This window comes from Trachurus trachurus (genome assembly GCF_905171665.1).
Source record: "Trachurus trachurus genome assembly, chromosome: 8".
Classification (NCBI taxonomy): Eukaryota; Metazoa; Chordata; class Actinopteri; order Carangiformes; family Carangidae; genus Trachurus; species Trachurus trachurus.
The window spans coordinates 3,063,984-3,085,589 of record NC_139905.1 but is presented as its reverse complement, the minus strand read 5'-3'; the positions used below and the strand labels follow the sequence as shown (position 1 = coordinate 3,085,589).

Here is a 21,606-nt window from a genome sequence, read left to right as displayed (position 1 = left end):
CACTCACTGGATTCCCCCTCGGCGAGTGCTGCGGGGTTGACACAGCCTCGGGTGGTCAACCAGGACAACTCACACACTCAACACGTTCAACTCAGCTTGTGTTCCTTTACTTATCACTTTGTGCACGTTGTATCAAGTTTCTTGCCGTCAGCCCAGCCACGCTGTTCCTCCGTGGACTCACTTTCAACCACCGCTCCATCCAGACTCGCACTCTCTGCTGTGTAACTCGCGGAAAGCACCAACAATTGGTCCAATTTGCGGAAAAGTTGCAGTGATTGTACAAAATTGCAAGATCGCAAAAATTTGCGGGGATTGGCTGAATTTGCGTTAATTGTTGTGATCGCAACATCGCGAATTCCTGGAGGGACTGGGTAACGGTAACAGGTGACTGTTACTGTATATTAGTGTGTCCCAAATCGCACACTTCTGCACTTACACTTAATATTTTGAGTACATAAGTGGGTTCACACTGAGCAGTGTGCGAAAATGTAGTGCATTATGCGCACTCAAACAGCCAGAAAATTGAGTGTGGTCGCTAAATGTGTGTTTCTGTTTAATGTGTATGGGTGGGTAATGTAATGTATGTATTTATGTATCTTGAGGTTGAGTGTTTCATACGGGGAGGTGAAAACAAGTTTCCTTGTAAAGGACAAATAAAGCTGAATCTGAATGTGGATCGCTGGACACTTTCCACCCTCAACGGCTGCCATCCTAGTTACATAGTGGAAGCACGTCACTACTTTTCAAATGGCAGCGGTTGATTTGAGCAGCGAGGGAGCTGACACCGGCGTAAATGTCTTAAAAAAACACTCAAAACAACACAACAACAATAACACAATAAAACACAACTTAATAGCTTGTTTTGATCGGCAAAAAACACTGTCAACTGTCAGCGATAGGGCTCCAGAAAAATAGAAGAAGAAGCTGTCGAGTAATTTCCGGTAAGTGCTCAGCGGCAGTGTTTGATTTGAGACAGTACTACCATGTTAACATTTGCGCACTGCTTAAGTAAGTGCACTTCCTTATAGTGTACTGCAAAGAAGTGCACTAAGAGAAGTATGAGATTTAAGAAACACTACTGATCAGTGATCAATGATCAATGTGAATAAAAACATGTTTGTGTTTGCAGAGGTCAGAACCACAGACTGAGAGCAGAGTCTCCAGGATCCATCTGTCTGTCCATGCGGAGTGACCAGTCCAACGGTCAACCTCTTTACTTAGGACCTGGACCTGGACCTTCAGAGTCACGGTAAGAGACGGTTTCTACTGTAAACTGAGCTGAAGGTGATTCAGTCATTAGACTCATGTGAAGGAAACAGAGAGAAACCAGGAACCAGATCCATCAGACTCTGAAGGTTCACAACAAACCTCAGAGACAGAAACATGCAGACACACTCTGTCCATCAGACTGATGAAGCACAGCGTCCTCATGTTCCTGCGTCATCAGCCTCAGTCAGTGTGAACGTTGCTGCACCAACACCAGCCCCGTCTCCACCTCCACAGTTTCCATAGGTGGATTCAGACACGCCCACAATCAGCTGATCTCATGTCAATAGCTGTGTGAGCTCCACCTGTCTGTAGAGCTGTCAGTGGACAGAAGGACAGAGAGGAGACACTTTAATGATCCACACGACTCAGCCTTTAAACTGAAGTCACAGTAGAGATTAAAGCAGCTGATACACACAGACTTTTATTTTGAAAAGTCAGGAACCAGACAGGAGTGATCAGTGTTTCCTGTTTCCTGTCTGTGACTGAGCTTCTCCACAACATGTAGTGAAGCTCAGGTGGAGCTGCTGAAGCTTCTGTTGTCAGCTTCAGTCTCCTCACACTGGACCAGAGCTCCAACACAGGTTCATTAGAGCCACACAGCAGCGTCTGGATGAGGAGCTCATTAGTTAAAGAGCTGATAGGACTCAGTCCAGAACCAACATCACACACATGATCAGTGTCTGAAAGAGGAAAACACCACCAACAGCTTCTCAGTCATTTCACACATTTGGAGTAAAAACCAGACGAGACGACGCAGAACTGAAGAGACTCAAACTAACAGGGAGTTTGTTTTAGAGTCCAGATTTAAGGTCAACAGATAAACAGAGACAGAAACCAGACCAGTTCAGGACCAGGTCTTCATACAGCTCGTCTTTCTACACTCGTCTTCCTCTACTTTCTCTCTCTCTGCTCCTCTGCTTACTGAAGCCCCGCCCCCTTGAGTTGGTTAACCAATCAGAGCTCAGATGTGGAGCTGTGACATGTTGTTGATCCAGAAATGTCTTGACAGGAGGAAGAGGAGTGGTGTCTCTGAGGTCCTGAAGGATCATGGAAAAAGACCCAGAACCAGAGGTGGACTGCAGACAGCCAATCACAGCAGCTGCGGACAAAGTGAGACTGAACATCTGTCTGCTGATGTGGTCATTAGTGAAACCAGGACCTGTTGTTTTCTCCAGAGTCATTGTTCCATCACACAGCACTGACATTTAAGATGATGATTCAAACCTTCTCTTTGTTGTCTGTAGTTTTTCTGTAGCTGATGAAAATAATCTGATCAGATTGTCAGACTCTCTGTCTTCAGTCTGACTCTGTCTCTTCTCTCTCAGCAGATCGTGGTCTGCAGGAGGTTTTAGATCAACATAAGATCAGTCTGAGGAGCAGATGTGAACGAGTGACTGAAGGAACCGAGGGAACAGGAAGTGGAACAGGAAGTGGAACCCTCCTCAACAGGATCTACACTGAGCTCTACATCACAGAGGGACAGAGTGAAGAGGTTAATACCCAACATGAGGTGAGACAGCTGGAGACAACGTCCAAGAAGAAGACCCTCCATGACACTCCAATCAAGTGCAACGACATCTTTAAAGACTTACCTGTCCAACAGAGAGAGGACGTCTCTACAGTCTCACCTGTCCAACAGAGAGAGGACGTCTCTACGGTCTCACCTGTCCAACAGAGAGAGGACGTCTCTACGGTCTCACCTGTCCAACAGAGAGAGGACGTCTCTACAGTCTCACCTGTCCAACGGAGAGAGGACGTATCTACGGTCTCACCTGTCCAACAGAGAGAGGACGTCTCTACAGTCTCACCTGTCCAACAGAGAGAGGACGTCTCTACGGTCTCACCTGTCCAACAGAGAGAGGATGTCTCTACGGTCTCACCTGTCCAACAGAGACCCATCAGAGTGGTTCTGACCAACGGCGTCGCTGGCGTTGGAAAAACCTTCTCGGTGCAGAAGTTCACTCTGGACTGGGCCGAGGGCTTGGAGAACCAAGATGTCAGTCTGCTGGTTCTGCTTTCGTTCAGGGAGCTGAACCTGATCAGAGATCAGCGGTTGAGTCTTCTCAGGCTGCTCCATGTTTTCCATCCAACATTACAGAAGGTCACAGCAGAGCAGCTGGCTGTCTGTAAACTTCTCTTCATCTTTGACGGCCTGGATGAAAGCCGACTGTCACTGGACTTCAACAACAGGGAGGTTGTGTCTGATGTCACACAGACGTCATCAGTCAACGTGCTGCTGACAAACCTCATCCAGGGGAATCTGCTTCCCTCGGCTCTGGTCTGGATCACCTCCAGACCTGCAGCAGCCAATCAGATCCCTCCTACATGTGTCGACAGGGTAACAGAGGTCCGAGGCTTCACTGACGCCCAGATGGAGGAGTACTTCAGGAGGAGGTCCAGTGATGAAGATCTGTCCAGAAGAATCATCTCACACATCAAGACGTCCAGGAGCCTCCACATCATGTGTCAAGTCCCAGTCTTCTGCTGGATCAGTGCTACAGTTCTGGAGCACATGTTGACCACAGACCAGAGAGGAGAGCTGCCCAAGACCATGACTGACCTGTTCTCACACTTCCTGCTGGTCCAGACAAAGAGGAAGAAGAACAAGTACGGTGAAGGACATGAGACGAGTCCACAGGAGCTGACGGAGGCCGACAGGGAAGTTCTTCTGAAGCTGGGGAGGCTGGCGTTTGAACAGCTGGAGGAAGGAAACATCATGTTCTACCAAGAAGACCTGGAGCAGTGTGGTCTGGATGTCACAGAGGCCTTGGTGAACTCAGGACTCTGTACTGAGATCTTCAAAAGAGAGAGTGTGATCTTCCAGAAAACAGTCTACTGCTTTGTTCATCTGAGTGTTCAGGAGTTTCTGGCTGCAGTCTACATGTTCCACTGTTTCACCAACAGGAACACACAGGTCCTGGAGAACTTCCTGGGAGAACAACATGATAGTTTAACCCTGGATGTCTTCCTGCAGAGAGCCATGCAGAAATCCCTCCTCAGTAGAAACGGTCACCTGGACCTGTTTGTTCGCTTCCTTCATGGCCTCTCTCTGGAGTCCAACCAGAGGCTGTTAGGAGGTCTGCTGGGTCAGACAGACAACAGTCCAGAAACCATCCAGAGAACCATCACCAACCTCAAGGAGATGGAGACTGATTACAGGGATGACTGTTGTTGCAATAAAAACAGAGAGGACAGTGATGAAATCTCTCCTGACAGAAGCATCAACATCTTCCACTGTCTGACGGAGATGAAGGACCAGTCAGTTCATCAGGAGATCCAACAGTTCCTGGAGTCAGAGAACAGATCAAAGAAGGAACTCTCTGAGATCCAGTGTTCAGCTCTGGCCTACATGCTGCAGATGTCAGAGCAGGTTCTGGACGAGTTGGACCTGAAGAAGTACAAGACATCATCACCATGGGCACGATGGAGACTGATCCCAGCTGTGAGGAACTGCAGGAAGGCTGAGTGAGTCCAGACATGATCAATCACACCATCACACACACACACACACACACACACACACACACACACACACACACACACACACACACACTATGAGGTGAAATCAAAGTCAAAACAACTGGAAAGACGCACAGCGACGTGTGTGTGCACGCATGGTTACTTTGTTACGCGTGCGTGCGTGCGTGCGTTGTTACGCGCAGGTTGTATTTCACGCGTGACAAAAGCGGCGTACGTATGAAGCAGCGTGTGCACGTCTGTCAGTCACTGTTTGACAAATTATGTTACGCGTTCACACGTACGTGCGGTCGCAGATGTTGTTGCTGCGCAGCAGGAAGTTGATCTGCACCGTGCGCACCACTCCGCGTAACTTGACGTGTAATGTAGTTGGCCTTTTCATTTTAGTCAACCAGGGGAGGCAGCAGTGAGCCAGACTTTGCCTGCCGGACGAGAAGAAGAAGCAGCAGAAGGAGGAGAAAAAGGAGAAGGAAAAGGAGAAAGGAAAAGACCAATACATCCATGCATGCTGTGGGTGCTGGAGGTTCCCGAAAGTGCGAATGAAATGGATATTCAGAAGAGAAAAAAAACAGATTTTTAGCTATAACTTTGTAACCATTCAAGGCAGACGACCTATGGTCTTATACTTTTTTCGTTTTGACGAAGATTTTTTCAGCTTGTAGTTGCTGTCGTGGTTGTTGTTTTTTTTCATTATTGTGGTAACGTTTGCTGCATTATTTTAATCATTAACGTTATATTTATTCAGTTAATGTGTATTTCGTTTGTTAGTTATTACGAAGATTGCTCAGAGTTCCATCGTTGCTATGGTTACAGTGAAAGATCAGCTGATTTCATTGTGACTGACGTAGCTTCCGGCAAGTCCGACATCGTCTCACCGACAGGCAGCCCCCGTTCAGGTAAACAAACAACATGGAAAACTGTGATTAAATAATTAACAGTTAAAGCTATTTTACCTCCAAAAACCAGCCAGTGTCGTCAACCACAAACTGTTTGTGGTTGATCAAAGTTGTTAAACTGGCTGACTTTACTAGCTGCACTGTTTGATGTAGATTTTAATGATTAGGCTAACGTTAACATAGAGGCTAACATTAATGCTACATGCCAGCCCTCACTGTACTTTTCTCACTGTTTTACAGGTTACAGATAATACAGTGGCTACAGCTGAAGCTGAGTTCGATGAGACGCTCAGTAAAACGAAGAGCCTGACACAAAGGTAATTTTAATATCTTATTCCATGCATGGGGATCAGATATTATGATGCATTTGTGCAGGAAGTCTGTGTGGTTAACTGCATTACTTTGATTATATTGTGTGTTTTTTTTTTAGGTCAAAAAAGAGGACAAAGGCATCAGACCTGCCACGATGGAGAAAACGTGATGATCATCTCTGTGTCCTTGAGGAGAACGGAGTGGAGATGCTTGATGAACAAGAGCCAGGATTTGGTATGTAATTGTGCATCATTATTCTTATTTTGGTAGAAAAACATCATGTTAGGATTTCTATGTGGATGTACCAGTCCAAGAAGCTTTCTGAAGTCTGTAGTAGTTGTAGTCGTAGGCCTGCACACCTCAACATCACCATAATACTTCATTCAGAATGTGATTTTCACAGGGCCTGATTTAAGCCACAGTACCACCTTAAATTAGCTCAGTGCAGCATCACACCGGTGCTCTTACCAATCATATTTCCAACACAGGCAACATTACACCACCTGAGAACTCTCTCTTAAACTTCATATGGATGCTGGCAGAAAATGGAGTATGCCAGGGTGGGCTGGCTTATGCAATATTTACAATTACCACCTTTTAATTCTACATATAAGTGTATTTTCAATTATTCTGTCAACAGACTGGCAATGTGTGTTTGAACACCGTTTTACCAGAGTTTTATGGAGTGGGTGGGTGATAAGCTCCTTCAAGGTGGACAAGTTGTGCGCAGAATAGAGGATGATACATGTTGAAGAAGCGTGGGCCGATAGCCGGCCATCAGCAGCACCGGGAGCCTCTGTTGTTATGCCGTTATGCCATTATAGTCAGCTGGGAAGATGGTGTTTGTGGCGGATGCTAACCGCTACCGCTAGCCGAAGTTAGTATTGAGCTAGCTCACCACAACTGCCCTAATAATTGTTACCAGTCGAGGCTTTAGATGTCAGTGACGATCAGGTATCAGTCCAGTGTTGCATTCAGACTACTTATTTTTCTTTACCTCAACCTTTTAACTGGGCTCTTTCTGTGGACAAGATAAGAATTAACCATCAGAACTGCGCCCCCTGCTGTCGAAAAAGAGCCTCCGCAGGGTGGGTTGATGCAGCAGGTGGAACATTTATATTGACAGTGCTGCTAATCAGTTAGCTCGTTAATGATTATTAGTTGCTAATAGTAAGAAATCTCCTACATGTGCTTGTATTATTGTTGTATATTAGCTGTTGTGAAGCTGTTCTGATAACTGTTTTTTGTTCTCTGTTACAGAACCAGACACCTTTCATGTACCTTTCACACATTTCACCCACACACTCACCATTCTAAATCAGCAATCGAGAAACTAATAGGAACATCTGGCTTGTGCATTCTAACCGATGCCACCCAGCGGCCATAAGTGATTCAGTCCAGTTTACCATACACTCCTTACAATGAACCTCCACAACACATTCAAATCTCGTAACATGTCTTACAACGAGAGGCCACCAGATAACACAGTCACCAGTTAAATGGAAACACCGGTGGATCATCACATTGTTGGAAGACCAGCTATCAGACTGCACATCAATTCTGAATCAGGTAAGCAGTATCTCACAAAAGTGAGTACATCCATCACATTTTTGTAAATATTTTATTATATCTTTTCATGTGACAACACTGGAGATATGACACTTTGATGCAATGTAAAGTAGTCAGTGTACAGCTTTTATAACAGTGTTAAATTGCACAGTGTAAATGCATTGCCTTGCTAAAGACACTGAGGGTGAAGGTGATGGACTGTCCAACATGTCTCCAGACCTAAACCCTACTGATCATCTGTGAGACATCCTCAAATGGAAGGTGGAGGAGCGCCAGGTGTCTAACCTCCACCAGCTCCGTGGCGTCATCATGGAGGAGTGGAAGAGGTTTCCAGGGGCAACCTGTAAAGCTCTAGTGAACTCCATGTCCAAGACAGTTGAGGCTGTGATGAAAAATGACATTTTGGGCCCAATTTGGACATTTTCACCAGTGGTTCAGACATGAATAGCTGTATCAAAAACAGAAAAAAGTGCAGGCACTCAAAATAAAGGGTTTTTAACTTTTTCAAACCAACCGGAGTGCCTGCACTTTTTTCTGTTTTTGATCTGTTACCCTTTGCAAGAGCACCGGTGGTTTGAGGGACACCAGCAGCGCTCCTGTGATCCTGTTATTAATAGCTGTATGTTGAGTTATTTTGAGGGGACAGCAAATTTACACTGTTATACAAGCTGTACACTGACTACTTTACATTGTATGAAAGTGTCATGTCTACAGTGTTGTCCCATTAAAAGATACAATAAATATTTACAAAAATGTGAGGGGTGTACTCAATCTGTGAGATACTGTATGCGATCCTTAAACCCAAATCATGATTGGGAACTTTTACATTATAGTTTAACAGCAGATCCACTCAGACACATGTCACACTGGTGAAAAGCACCTGTACAACTGAGTTTTGAGAGCCTACAAAACTAGTGTTGCCTGTAACGTTGTGTCTGGTTTTCACCATTTTATATACACTAAGCTTGTCCTTTTTCACGTCAGGTGTGTTGTTGAGACAGGGCTAAACCAGAGTTCGACAAGAGTTGCCAGTTTCTGATTCTACACCAGAACACAGCAGAGTGGTCAAGGCCTGAAGACCGACCCAGTTACACCTGCAGCGAGCAGACAGAGGAAGAGGAGTGTGAGATCCACGGGGAAAGGAGAAAAAAGAGAGCGACAGCTGTCGTCAACAGACGGGCATTGACTGTCGGACTAAGTGAAATGTGAGTTTATACTCTGCCCTAGGGATGTAATGGTATTAAAATCTACAGTATTTGCGTCATTTCATTCTCTACATGTCCACAATAATATTGAGACACTATTGTTATTGTGATATTGCGGTATTACCATTACCGTTACATCCCTACTCTGCCCCCGTTGTGGGAGTAGTGATCCCTGGCCGTGGAAAGTTATTGTGAATGTGTGTAAAAAGTACAGTGACTGAAGTCTCTCCCCCCACATAACAGCGTACAAGGCCGACGCCCGAGGATGGTGTGACAGCAGTGGTGCCAAGCGACGAGAGTGGTGTTGGCCCGAGGTGACGGTGAACAGTTGATACTCTGCCCCATCATGTGAGTAACAATCTTAGGACGTAAATGAAGTGGCGTGTTGGGTGTAAATGCAGTGACTGCCATCTTGTTTCCCTCACAGCTTCCGAGTCTGCGCCCGGCAGAGGACAGTGTGCAAGTGGAAGACCAGCGGTGGACGTGGAGGATCGGTGTTGCCAAGCTACCACAATTACGGACTCCTTCCCCCCACACCCCATTTTATAATTTCTGTGAATAAATATTGTTTTAAATGCTCTTTACAGTCTCCAAGCACTTTCTTGGTTTTAAACAGCCCCTCGCACTTACAGAGCTTGTTTTGATTGAAAACATATTTTAAATTACACATAACTTTTGCTAGCTGGGTCTATATAGACATGTTATATAGTTTTATTATTAGATTTAGGCTAAATGAAAACGCAGACACAAATTTAGTAGCTTAGATACAGTAAGTGTGAGCATTAATATGAATATTAATAAATTGCAACACACATTTGTATCAACAGATATTTCCTTAATTGTTATTTTGATGGTGGAGAGTCTTGTCTAGTGTGTAACATGTCCAAAACAACCCATTGGTCTTCTACCAATCACCATGAAGGCTATAGAATATAAGTTACACCTCATTCCCTTGTGGATTGGGTCAGCTGGAAGAAAGCACTCCCATCAGGATCAAATCTTGTTTTTTATTATAGGATACAGTTGATCAGTCACAACAGCATAATTGATAAGTGAATCCTCTAAGCCAGGCCAGGCCACAAAAACCATGAGGTCATTTAAATGCCATGCCACCACTAACGTCTACTCTTTATTAAGTGTGAGTTATGCTTACCAAGATTAAGTACACTTTGTTTAGTTGTTAATTGATCTGAATATTTGAGTTGTGTGGGTTGTGGACTAATATTTTGCTGTTCTTTCCTTTTCCTTTTCATCAGAAACCAACCAGCTAAACAATAAATACGATGAACTGGATCCCCTGTGTTTGTGGCATTGTTTTAAACAACCCATTGCGTGATCCACCATAATCCCTCACACACCCAGTCAATATTTTACAACATGCTTTGAGTCAACTGATTAAGGTTACTGCTACGATTTGGACAAATTCAGTTAATTTTGAGGCCATACAGGCATTGATTTCAGAAGTCCCTCTGTAACCTTTCACACAATTCCCAATGTTAAGTTATAGAAAAGGTGCATCAATCAAGAAATAAACTTGCTAGATGAAATGTCAAGCGTGTGATCTGCTGCAACTCAATTTCCCTACGGGGACAAATAAATTACTACTACTAGTACTACTGCTTAGCCTTACATAGAACAGCAGTCCTGCCTATGAGCACAGTCAGATTGTTTGAAACGGCCCTGTACGGCCTCTGCCTAAAGAGTTGTGTGATGGAAAATTCTGGTATTTAAACAGAACTTCTCCTCACCTTGTGATATGTGTTGCTCAGCTGTGAGCCAGGCTCATTCCTTACTGAATGGATAGAAAACTTTTTGCCACCACAAAAGACCCATGAGATAATTATATTAGGACAGGCTCAGTGATGTCATGTCTTTTTATGCTCCATGGTTGACACTGATTCTGCATATTTCAATTTCAACCTTCCTGATGGCTCGACAGTTTTGTTACAGTACCTATATAATTATTAATAAAGTGTAAAAAAAAAAAAAAAAAAAAAACTCGGCCGGGACAGTGTTGCAGCCTCTGTGCAGCTATTCAGGTGCACAAACCTAACGCACATCTCCAGCTGGGTCCGTGTACGTTTCGTTAGTTTGATTTTTCCTTAAACCAAACTGTCAGAAAACGAAAGTCAGCTGGTAATTTGGTTTTCCGTTTCAAATCAAAAACCAAAAAAAACACAATTCAGGCTGTTTTTTTTGTTTTTTTGTTTTTTGTTTTTACAACGAAAAAAAACCAAAATCAAATTATGGTCAAATTTTGATTGCCTTTTCGATTTTGATCTTAAAGGGACAACGAGGAGTTTTGGAAAAGCGAAGCGTTTTCACACTACATTTATGAGCCTCCGCGCGCACCGTACATTTCTTTGACCCGGCGCAAGACGGACTCATGTTTTCATTCATCAAAAATTAAAGTCAGAGGTTCAAAGAGGTTCACATACCATCGTAGTTCCGACCATAAACGGCGATTCTACGGCGTTATTCTCATAACTCGCCATGAAGGAAACGCTGGTCGGCTCGACCAGCATTTCCGCCACCACTAATAATAACAAAATAACGATAGAGACAGATCGATATATTTAGCGAAAATGGAGCCATTAACAAGTGTGAGTAGCGGAGATTCATCCACATTAACGTGAGACTTTTTTATAACCGTATAGAAACTCCTCGTTGTCCCTTTAAACAACACATTAACGCCGATGACAGACCGGAAGTGTCGGAACTTCAAAATAAAATCCCAGTGAATTGCGTTATAGCCACAGTTGATTAATGGCCTATAAAATCTTTTTTTCTTTCTTTGTAAATGTTGTGTTTTGAGCACATGGATACATTTTCACAGCTGTGTTTATTTTTACACATGAGTGACAAGCTGATCGTTAATTAGTTAATCTTCCTCATCTCCTCGCTGCCTGGCTCTCTGTCTCCGCTGCTGTAGCGCTTCGCTTCGCTTCCATTCAGTCAGATCATGTTCACAGCGTGTTCTGCGGCCCGTCTCCGGTCCCAACCGGGCTCCGGACAGGCTGTCCCTCTCTGAAGCAGAGGGTGAGGTGGTCAGCTTCACTCCTGCATTAACGCCGATGACAGCCTGGAAGTGTCTGAACTTCAAAATAAAAGCCCAGTGAATTGAGTTATAGCCACTGTACTGTAGCCTATATTAATAGCCTATGAAATAGATAGTTTTTAATTTAATTTTATATGGCTTGAACGCCATTATATGAGACCAGGCTATTAATTGAATACTGACTGATTGTTTTATTTGAGGAATATAGCTATATTACGATCTGCTGCAGTAACGTTCGCCACCCTATGGAATAATGCTGCATGGGGCTGGGTGATAGACCAGCTCTTCTCAGAGACTCAACCCGACCCTGAGGTCTCCAACCCCGGGCATATTTGGCAGGTGGCAGCGGCCCCTTTATGGTTCTTTTCTACTCTTTTCAGTCACATGAGATCCAGTCCCAGACCTCGGCTACAGTCCGGGATTTCATCAGGCTCCCTTCCCGGCACAGGGCAGTCTAATCGGCAGCTTAGATGAGGGGAATCGCCGTGCGTAATGGTCGCGCGTAATGACAGCTCCTCGCCGGTGAAACACAATAAACTGCGCTACGTTTGTCTCATGGCACGGTGGAGCCTACACAGAGGTACACAAACAGGTGGATCAGGAGAACGAGCGAGGAGAACAGTACATGAGGAAGATTAGTTAACGATCAGCTTGTGTGAAAAAATAAACACAGCTGTGAAAATGTATCCATGTGCTCAAAACACAACAGTTACAAAGAAAAAAAAGATTTTATAGGCCATTCATCTACAGCTGTGGCTATAACACGAGTCACTGGGCTTTTATTTGGAGTTCAGACATTTCCGGTCTGTCATCGGCGTTAATGTGTTGTTTAAGATCAAAAACAAAAAGACAATCAAAATTTGACCGTAATTTGATTTTGGTTTCCTCGTTTTTCCGTTTCAAAACCAAAAAACTAACAAAAAACAACTTTGTTTTTCTGTTATTCTGTTTTAAAACAAAAACAGAATAACGTGGAAAATTAAGTCTTTGACTTTTCTATTGTTTTGTTATTATGATATTTGGAAACTTCGCTCCACAGCGGCCAGGTCCCGGAGCAACTCTCTCCACACCCCCCGCTTGCGTCCGCTCCCCCCCCCCCCCCCCGGCCGGAGCTCCGTGGTCCATATGCCATCCCTGCAGTGCACCAGAGTTCCCCGGGTCACGCTGCTGATCCGCCCCGCGGAGCAGGCAGCTCGCAGCGGCCTCTTCCTACAGCGGATCGCTCCGTCCCGGACCGGGGAGCGACGTCGCCGCAGCCGCCACTGCCGCTGTGAGCTGCCTGGTCAGCGGGGCGGAGCAGCAGCTTGACCCGGGGATGGCGACCACGGTCCACAGCGGCTCAGACGCAAGGTGTGGAGAGAGTGGCTCCGGCCGGCCGCTGTGGCCAGCTGGGACACAGATTATTCTCTCTGTCTTCATTGAACAAATAAATCATGTCATGCAACAGCCTATAGGCTATATCTGTATCTCGTATTGGATCGATTGCACCATCTACTGGATGAAAATGAAAATGCAACACAGAACAACTAAGTTACACTACGCGTCACGTTACGCGTAGTGGTGCACACCGGGCAGATCAACTTCCGGCTGCGCAGCAATAGAGTCTGCGACCGCACGCACGTGTGAACGCGTAACAACATTAGTCAAATAGTGACAGACAGACGTGCACAATCTGCTTCATACGAACGCAGCTTCTTGTCACGCGTGACACAGTTTGCGCACGTCGTTTCCGCGTACGCGTGAGCGCCTGACAAAAATGTTCAATCAGCTTCACGCGAGCGTTAATGCGTGCGTTTGCTGAAAAACGCATGAATGTTACACGTGGTCACTACGCGTAGTGTGATTACCGGCGTGCAGCAGCCATCACGCGTGAACGTGCGCGTGAACGGGGGGCCATTATAAGTCAATGAGGAAACTACATTACACGTCAGGCGCTGTCTGCTGCACAGGCGTCAAAGCACGCGGGTGTGACACGTCCAGTTGATAGCTGCGCACGTAATATGACACGATTGTACCGGCATACACACACACACACACACACACACACACACACACACACACACACACACACACACACACACACACACACACACACACACACACACACGCTGCTCAGTGACCCATGGAAAACAATCAGTCCACCTTAAATGTCACCATGACAACTTGGAGCGTGTCCTTAGATTAGATCTGTGCAGGACACACACTTTAGTGATCAGATCTTCTGAGTGTGTGTGAGCGTTGTTCAGGTGACACCTGCAGCTCTACACCTGAGCTCACCTGACCACATCTACCTGTGTCGGCCGCAGGAGCCTGGATTAAACATCCATCTGGGCTTTGATGAATGGATGTTGGATGATTCAAGAGGAGGTGGATCTGAATCTGAATGGGTTTTTCCAGCCCAGCCCTGATGAGGATTATTGTTTCATGTCCAACACAAAGAGAGAAGATGAACTGAACCAGAGTGTGAAGAGCACATGTTGATCACATGATGACATGTTGTGTGTGTTTAGTACAAATTGTCTGATTTTACTCTCACACATTTTGTTTCTTCTCTAATCACAGACTTGGTGAGTGTGGACTCTCAGAGATTCACTATGAAGTTGTTGCCTCAGCTCTGAAGTCCAGCCCCTCCCACCTGAGACTCCTGGACCTGAGTAAGAACAACCTGAAGGATTCAGGAGTGAAGCGTCTGTGTGCTGGACTGGAGAGTCCAAACTGTAGACTGGAGACTCTGAGGTGAGTTCACTGACTGGAGCTGTTGTAGTTGTTTGAAGCTTCAGCTTCTCATTGGTTCATACATGTCAGGATTTGTGTGTGAGGATTTTTCTCAAGAAGCTGAAGAGAGAAAACAGTTGAGATGAGTCCAGAGAGAAGAAGGTGAGAGCAGTCGTAGTGTTTGTGATTCAGAGCAGCAGAGAACGAGCTCAGCTTCTACAACTGTTGTTTTCAACTCAGACACTTGTTGTTGAAGCAACGTGCAGCACTGATCTGAGAGCAGATGTTGAGTTGTGGTCAGAAACACAGCAGCTGGTGGATGTTGTGGAGCTGACAGAACCATGGGAGGAAGCATGAGAGGAAGCAGCTGAGATCCACAGAGCTGGCAGCAGAGGCAGAGGAGGCTGGAAAGCTGCGCTCCAGTGGAGGCTGGCTGTAGGGAGCTGTTGGCAGCTAAAGTCTGCTCCCTGGTAGCTCAACTGACTGGGAGAGGCTGGAGTGTGAAGCAGGAAGTGAAGAGCACGGCACACACTGCAGCCACTTCCTGTCAATGAGTGTGAATGCTGAGAATCAAGGTGAGACAGGTGAGAGCAGAGCTGCTAGTGTTGGTCTTGTTGCTGCTGACATGAAGCAGCTGCAGAGGCTCAGCTGGTTTGTTTGGAGGCTCACCAAGATGGGCTGAAGGTTGTTGCTTCATGTCCACAGAGAAGTTTATTTACTTCAAGCAAGCCGACATGTTTGTAAAACTAGATCTAATTCAAAGTCTGGTGCGAGACCCAAGTTGACGCTCGGTGTGTTCAGGTGCAGTGGGAAGCTCCCGTTTGTGTCATAAACACAGGAATATCAACTCTTGACTTGCTTGAAGTAAATAAACTTCTGGGTGCATGTTTGAGTCGCCATCTGACGCTGTCTGTGGCTTTGAGGGATGGAGACAGCCTAAGCAGCGAAACTTAAATTCGCTCTATTCATCGCTGCCGTGGCGATGCGGGGACAGACACAACTACGGCAAAACAGGAGACATTAAACTGGAAATCTTCAGATTCCTTCTTTTAGACCTGAAATGTTAGGAAAATACAGCCCCGAGTTGAATTTGCCCGGAATTGTCCTTTAATGAGTTGTTTTCTCTCTGTCACTGTTTAACCTGCTTCCTGTTGCTTCAGCTGTTGGACTTTGATTTTCTAAACTTGTTCTTTCTGAAGCTTCTTCAGCTCTGAACAGATGATGAGACACTGAACGCTGTCAACAAGGAGCTTTGTCCTCAACTCACTGCTTCTATTCTTTATTCAGATTGGAGTGCTGCTGGTTGTCAGAGATCAGCTGTTCTTCTCTGGTCTCAGCTCTGAAGTCCAACCCCTCCCACCTGAGACACCTGGACCTGAGTGAGAACTACAACCTGCAGGATTCAGGAGTGAAGGATCTGAGTGGTTTTCTGGAGAGTCCAGACTGTAGACTGGAGACTCTGAGGTCAGTTCACTGACTGTTGTATCTGATCCACCTACAGTAGATTAAAGCAAAAATAGACTTTCTTCTGAAAACATTAAATTGAAATAGATTATTTTCTGTGTTTCTATATTTAGATTTTAGTGCATCTTGAGCAGGACATGTCCTAAAAACAAAAAACTCTTCTTCTAAATAATCTGTGACAAATGATGTAAAATGAGTCCAGAAACACAGAGTTGTATTAATTCCTCATTTGAGTCCAGATTTATTTTCCTCTTTATTCAGATTTTTATCAAAAATCAAAGTTACACCACTTGACACTGGGTTTCATCACGTCATTGACCCCTGTGCTGTTAGTTTATTGATTTAACCCTGATACCAGTTGATCAATAAAGTTATTAATAGGGGTGACCTCCAATAGTCGACTATTCGATTCAGAGAGCTCTGATTGGACGATCAACCTCGTTGTCGAATTGTTGCAAAATGTGGTTATGAAGAAAAGATGGTACCATTGTGAATATATAGGGGAGCTTCCTGCTGCTGAACATCTGGTTTTACTTAAAATGTATCTGTTTTCTTATTATATAGGAGAGACGGTTTAGATACAAACATCACAGTGATTGATCGAGCACAGCGGACCTGTCTGTCTCTGTCTCTGTCTCTGTCTCTCTCTCTCCCTCTCTACATTCAGGCCTAAAGTTTTATTTACAATATTAAACAAAGGGACGCATTCTCTGTCTATAGTGCAGCACCTACACACACACACACACACACACACACACACACACACACACAACAACAACACCACAGTGCTGTGACCCTTGACCTCTGACCCATCTGAACCAGCACTGATGCTCATATCATGTCCTCACAACGAGACTTCACGTTTTCATTCTCCACACACACTCGTTAATTCACAGCACACACGCGTTAATTCACAGCACACACGCGTTAATTCACAACACACACTCGTTAATTCACAGCACACACTCGTTAATTCACACACACACTCGTACTCGTCATCGCTGCACCGTCCCTGAAAGAGAGATGATGATGTCATCACAGTTTAATGAGTGAGATCAGGAAAAGGACGGATGGAGAATGTCCTGTTATCTGATGCCAACTGAAGAATTAGTTTATTCAGCTGTTTTAACTCTTTTCTCCAGAAAAAGACACGAATGAGATCATGAATCAATGAGGAAAAAACAACATTATTCCACAAAATCTGACCAATCAGATTCAACCATGAAAATCCTTAGTGGAGGACACGCCTAGTTATTAATAAAAATAATAATAACAGAGAATCATTATTGATCAGTTATCAATGAATTAATCTTCTTCTTTTATTCTTTATTCAGATTGTGGAGCTGCTGGTTGTCAAAGATCAGCTGTTCTTCTCTGGGCTCAGCTCTGAAGTCCAACCCCTCCCACCTGAGACACCTGAACCTGAGAGGAAACAACCTGCAGGATTCAGGAGTGAAGGATCTGAGTGGTTTTCTGGAGAGTCCAGACTGTAGACTGGAGACTCTGGAGTGAGTTCACTGACTGTTACTGTTGTAGATCTTAGATCTTTGATCCACAACTGAACCTGATTGATCTTCACTCAGAACTTGAATCATTGACTTTGATTGAATTGATTAATTACATTTGAAATAGTGGTTGTTGAATATTTGCAGTTGTTGTTGTGTGAGAATGATTCTTCAGTTTCAGCTCATTTCACTCAGTGGTCATGAATAATGTCTGTTCACTTCAGTTCAACCTTCACACACACTCGTATTTCTCGAAACTCTGGAGAAAATGTCCAGTATCAGCTCATCAACTCACTTCATCTCTACATTGATGATGTTTCTCTGTCTTTGACCTTCCTGCTGATAATTTTCCAAAGTTTAGTTTGAAATCATCTGTAATTTGTGATGAAAACAGTTTCATTTGGTTTAGTTTGAGTTTCCTGAGACCAGGACCAAGAAAGACCTGAGTCCTGGATCAGGACTGGACCTTTGGACTCTGATCCAGTTCAGTCAGAGAGAGAGAGAGAGAGAAAAAGAGAGAGAGACCATGAACAGCAGTGTGATGATGACACTGTATGTCCTGTTAGTTGTCTATTGATTTAAAGGGAAACTATGCAAGTCCGCTCGCTTTTCCGCTTATTTGGTTACACTCCTCTCACCCATGTGCATCTGTTTACAACGAAGCCGGCGAAAAATCAATAAATGGAGCGATGGATAACGTTACATAACATATACGATGTTACGGCCCGTGTGTTTGTGTAGTCTTAACCGTCATGAACAAAAGATTACAGGTTACAGAGCACGTTTGTGTCGCGGTGTGCAGAGACGAGAGCTGGGACACCGGGGCGGCGACCGAGTAACTGTACTGATGTTGCAGGGTTGGTTTTCAGCCGTGAGACACCAGGTGAAGACAGAGAACCTTCTCACTGTAACAAGTCACAAGTCATGTAGTTAACGATCACAATTAATCCGGAGCTTTTTAATTAGGTAAAAATGTGGCATAGCCACGGGAGAAATCCTGCTTAGTTCGTCTTTAACCCTGATACGAGTTGATCATAAAGTTATTTATAATAATAATAATAACAGAGAAGACGAAAAAACACCGGACCCAACAAGTTTTCTGGGGGAAACCCTGCGTCTGATTATTGATCAGTTATCAATGAATTAATCTTCTTCTTTTATTCTTTATTCAGATTGTGGAGCTGCAGTTTATCAGAGATCAGCTGTTCTTCTCTGGTCTCAGCTCTGAAGTCCAACCCCTCCCACCTGAGACACCTGAACCTGGGTGGAAACGAGCTGCAGGATTCAGGAGTGAAGGTTCTGAGTGGTTTTCTGGAGAGTCCAGACTGTAGACTGGAGACTCTGAGGTCAGTTCACTGACTGTTACTGTTGTAGATCTGAGATCTTTGATCCACAACTGAACCTGATTGGACATGGGAAATAGTGGTTGTTGAATATTTGCAGTTGTTGTTGTGTGAGAATGATTCTTCAGTTTCAGCTCATTTCACTCAGTGGTCATGAATAATGTCTGTTCACTTCAGTTCAACCTTCACACACACTCGTATTTCTCTCAGTCAGACGACTCATTCTAGAAACTCTGGAGAAAATGTCCAGTATCAGCTCATCAACTCACTTCATCTCTATCACAACAATGTGCACAAGATCCTCACAACTCATGTGTGGACAAAGACACTGAAATTCACCTGTTGAAGAAAAAACTCTCTCTGATCATCAATGAATTCATCTTCTTCTTTTATTCTTTATTCAGATTGTGGAAGTGCAGGTTGTCAGCGATCAGCTGTTCTTCTCTGGTCTCAGCTCTGAAGTCCAACCCCTCCCACCTGAGAGAACTGGACCTGAGTCAGAACAACCTGAAGTCTTCAGACATGAAGGATCTGGATGATCTTGTGAAGAGTCCAGACTGTAGACTGGAGACTGTGAGGTCAGTAGGGGGGCGGAGTCAGTCTGTGCTGCTTTCAGCACTATTGGACTAAAGTCAGTGAGACAATAACAGAGTCAACAGTCAGCCAATCAGAGCAGAGAGAGACAACAGTCAGCCAATCAGAGCAGAGAGACAACAGTCAGCCAATCAGAGCAGAGAGAGAGACATCACTGATCAATTACTGATCAATCACCTCTGTCCTCTGCTTCTCTTCACAGCTTGGAAACTTCAGACTGGGAATCAGACTACTGAAGAGGACTCTGTTTGTTTGTGTGTGTGTGTGTGTGTCCAGTCCACCACAAGGGGGCAGTTGTCGGTCTGAGAAGTGAAGCTCACTTCCGCGTTCAAAAAGCTGCAATCCCCCCGGCTGTCGCTGGGGGCTGGCTCCAGAAGGGAGCAACTCCAATTGAGCCCCATGTTAAAATAGCCGATTTTACAGCTTAAAAAAACATATTTACAGCCTGGTACATTTCATTTTTTTGGTCTCAATCGATAGTTTCTACCCCCGCACACACTCTGAGGGGGGTGAATTTTTTTAAAACTCTACCGTTTTACTATTATTAGGTTTAAAGTTCTGGCCAATTGGGGCGCAGAACCGTTGAGTGACAGGTCCGGAGACCACTGCTTCGAGGCCAGTGGGCGGGCCCTCGGCCGGCCAACGGCCACACCGCTCCAAATATGGCAAGTAGAATCCAACATGGCGCGGTTCAAACCCCCGTAGTAGCGGCACAAAACAGACTCACCAAAACCAATGGGTGACGTCACGGTGCTACGTCCATTCTTTTTACAGTCTATGGTCCACCATCATCCCTGTGTGTTCTGGACCTGACATGATGGAGGTTCAGATCAGGTTGCTATGACGACAGTTACAGTTTTTCTCAATCGCTTTGGTGCTTTTCTCACATCACTCTTAACATTTGCACAACAGTTAGTGCATTTCTCAGAACAATTATCACAAACTGCAAAACCTAGTGGATGACCTGCAAAAGCGCGTCACTTGCTCAAAATGGATTGTCCATCCCTCAAAAGCAAGTACTCATGTCAATGAAACTGTCATTGTCGTCAAAATGAGAAGTCCTGTCACCATCGTTTATGAACAAGATAGTCAAATGGCTTTGTCATGTTTTCATTAGGACACTTTATTCTCTAAGTGTTTTCCAATGCAGAAAGTGATGATACTACCTGAAAATGCTCCAGACAGCACTATACACTACTTGTACAGCCATGTGAAAACTACAGTAAAGTTACACATTACTGTATTTAGTGGAGATACTGAATATGTATGTTTCACATTTCTACTGCATATGCTCTTTGCAATTCTGATTTGTTCACAGCATTGTGCAAAGGAAAAATACACTACATTTTCATCTACATCACTCTGTCAACTGTAGCGACTGAAACAGATTCAATATTCCCAATTGTCATCCTTACATTGCATCTCTTTCAACCTTATGCCATTGTTTGTAATCACCATTGCACAAATGTCTTGTTCTTGTAGCAGAGTAAAAAGGGCTCTGTCTCTTCCACCTCTGTGAGGTTGTCTTGTAATCCTATGTGATGCAGAGTAAAATTACAGTAATGTACAGTACATGTACTGCATCAACCATTATTACTGTAGTGTACAACAATAATACTGTAAAAGTGCTTCCTACTTGTAAAATGCTGTAGTACAGTACCGTACTGTAAAGATGGGAAATCTTTACTGTGGTTGCTGTAATACATTACAATACAGTAAATCTGTTCTCTAGTGAAGCTGTAAGTCTAAATGTAAATGTAAAAAGTTCTTGTCCCACTGTATCTTACAGTAATGCCTGACACAATGACAGCAGTGCAGATTGTTTAGTGCTGAATTACTGTCCAATACTACACATACCTGTTGTTCCTTACTGTAAATGTTTGAATAATTGAATTCACAGCTTTTCCCAACATTTAAAATTAGTTTGACAGATTTTGAAAACTAGTTCAACAATTTTGTATGCGATGACTCAAGCAATGAAATGAGGACTATTAGTTTTATAGGGAAAGACTATTCAGCGTTCAAAAGTATAGTTCATTTTGACTGACATGACATAAACAAATGATAATGTTGTAAAACAGCAGAGAATTGTATGAGAGCAACTGATACATGTCCAAAAGCATTTCCAATTTGTTCAGAGGAAGGAGAAACTGCTACTATGATGTGGACAAATGACTAGTATGAGAATAGTTATGAGAA

The 21,606-nt window shown here is 44.3% G+C and overlaps 1 protein-coding gene and 1 long non-coding RNA gene across 2 annotated transcripts in view; both read left to right on the top strand.

Annotated features, from left to right (window-relative positions):
* The window catches only part of LOC310989791 (protein NLRC3-like), a gene marked incomplete at both ends in the record, with an annotated part of 32,385 nt that extends 12,742 nt beyond the window's left edge, over positions 1-19,643 (top strand). The window contains 7 exons of the mRNA XM_083976940.1: positions 2,598-2,872; positions 3,161-4,734; positions 14,349-14,522; positions 15,789-15,965; positions 17,300-17,473; positions 18,643-18,816; positions 19,610-19,643. Of these exons, the coding sequence (XP_083833066.1) occupies positions 2,598-2,872; positions 3,161-4,734; positions 14,349-14,522; positions 15,789-15,965; positions 17,300-17,473; positions 18,643-18,816; positions 19,610-19,643 (2,582 nt within the window). The remainder of the gene's footprint in view (positions 1-2,597; positions 2,873-3,160; positions 4,735-14,348; positions 14,523-15,788; positions 15,966-17,299; positions 17,474-18,642; positions 18,817-19,609) is intronic.
* On the top strand, positions 8,502-9,984 carry LOC310989480. Its single transcript, XR_014595539.1, has 3 exons — positions 8,502-8,728; positions 8,972-9,076; positions 9,156-9,984. It is a non-coding gene; the product is annotated as an uncharacterized lncRNA (long non-coding RNA).
* Positions 19,644-21,606: the final 1,963 nt, after the last annotated feature.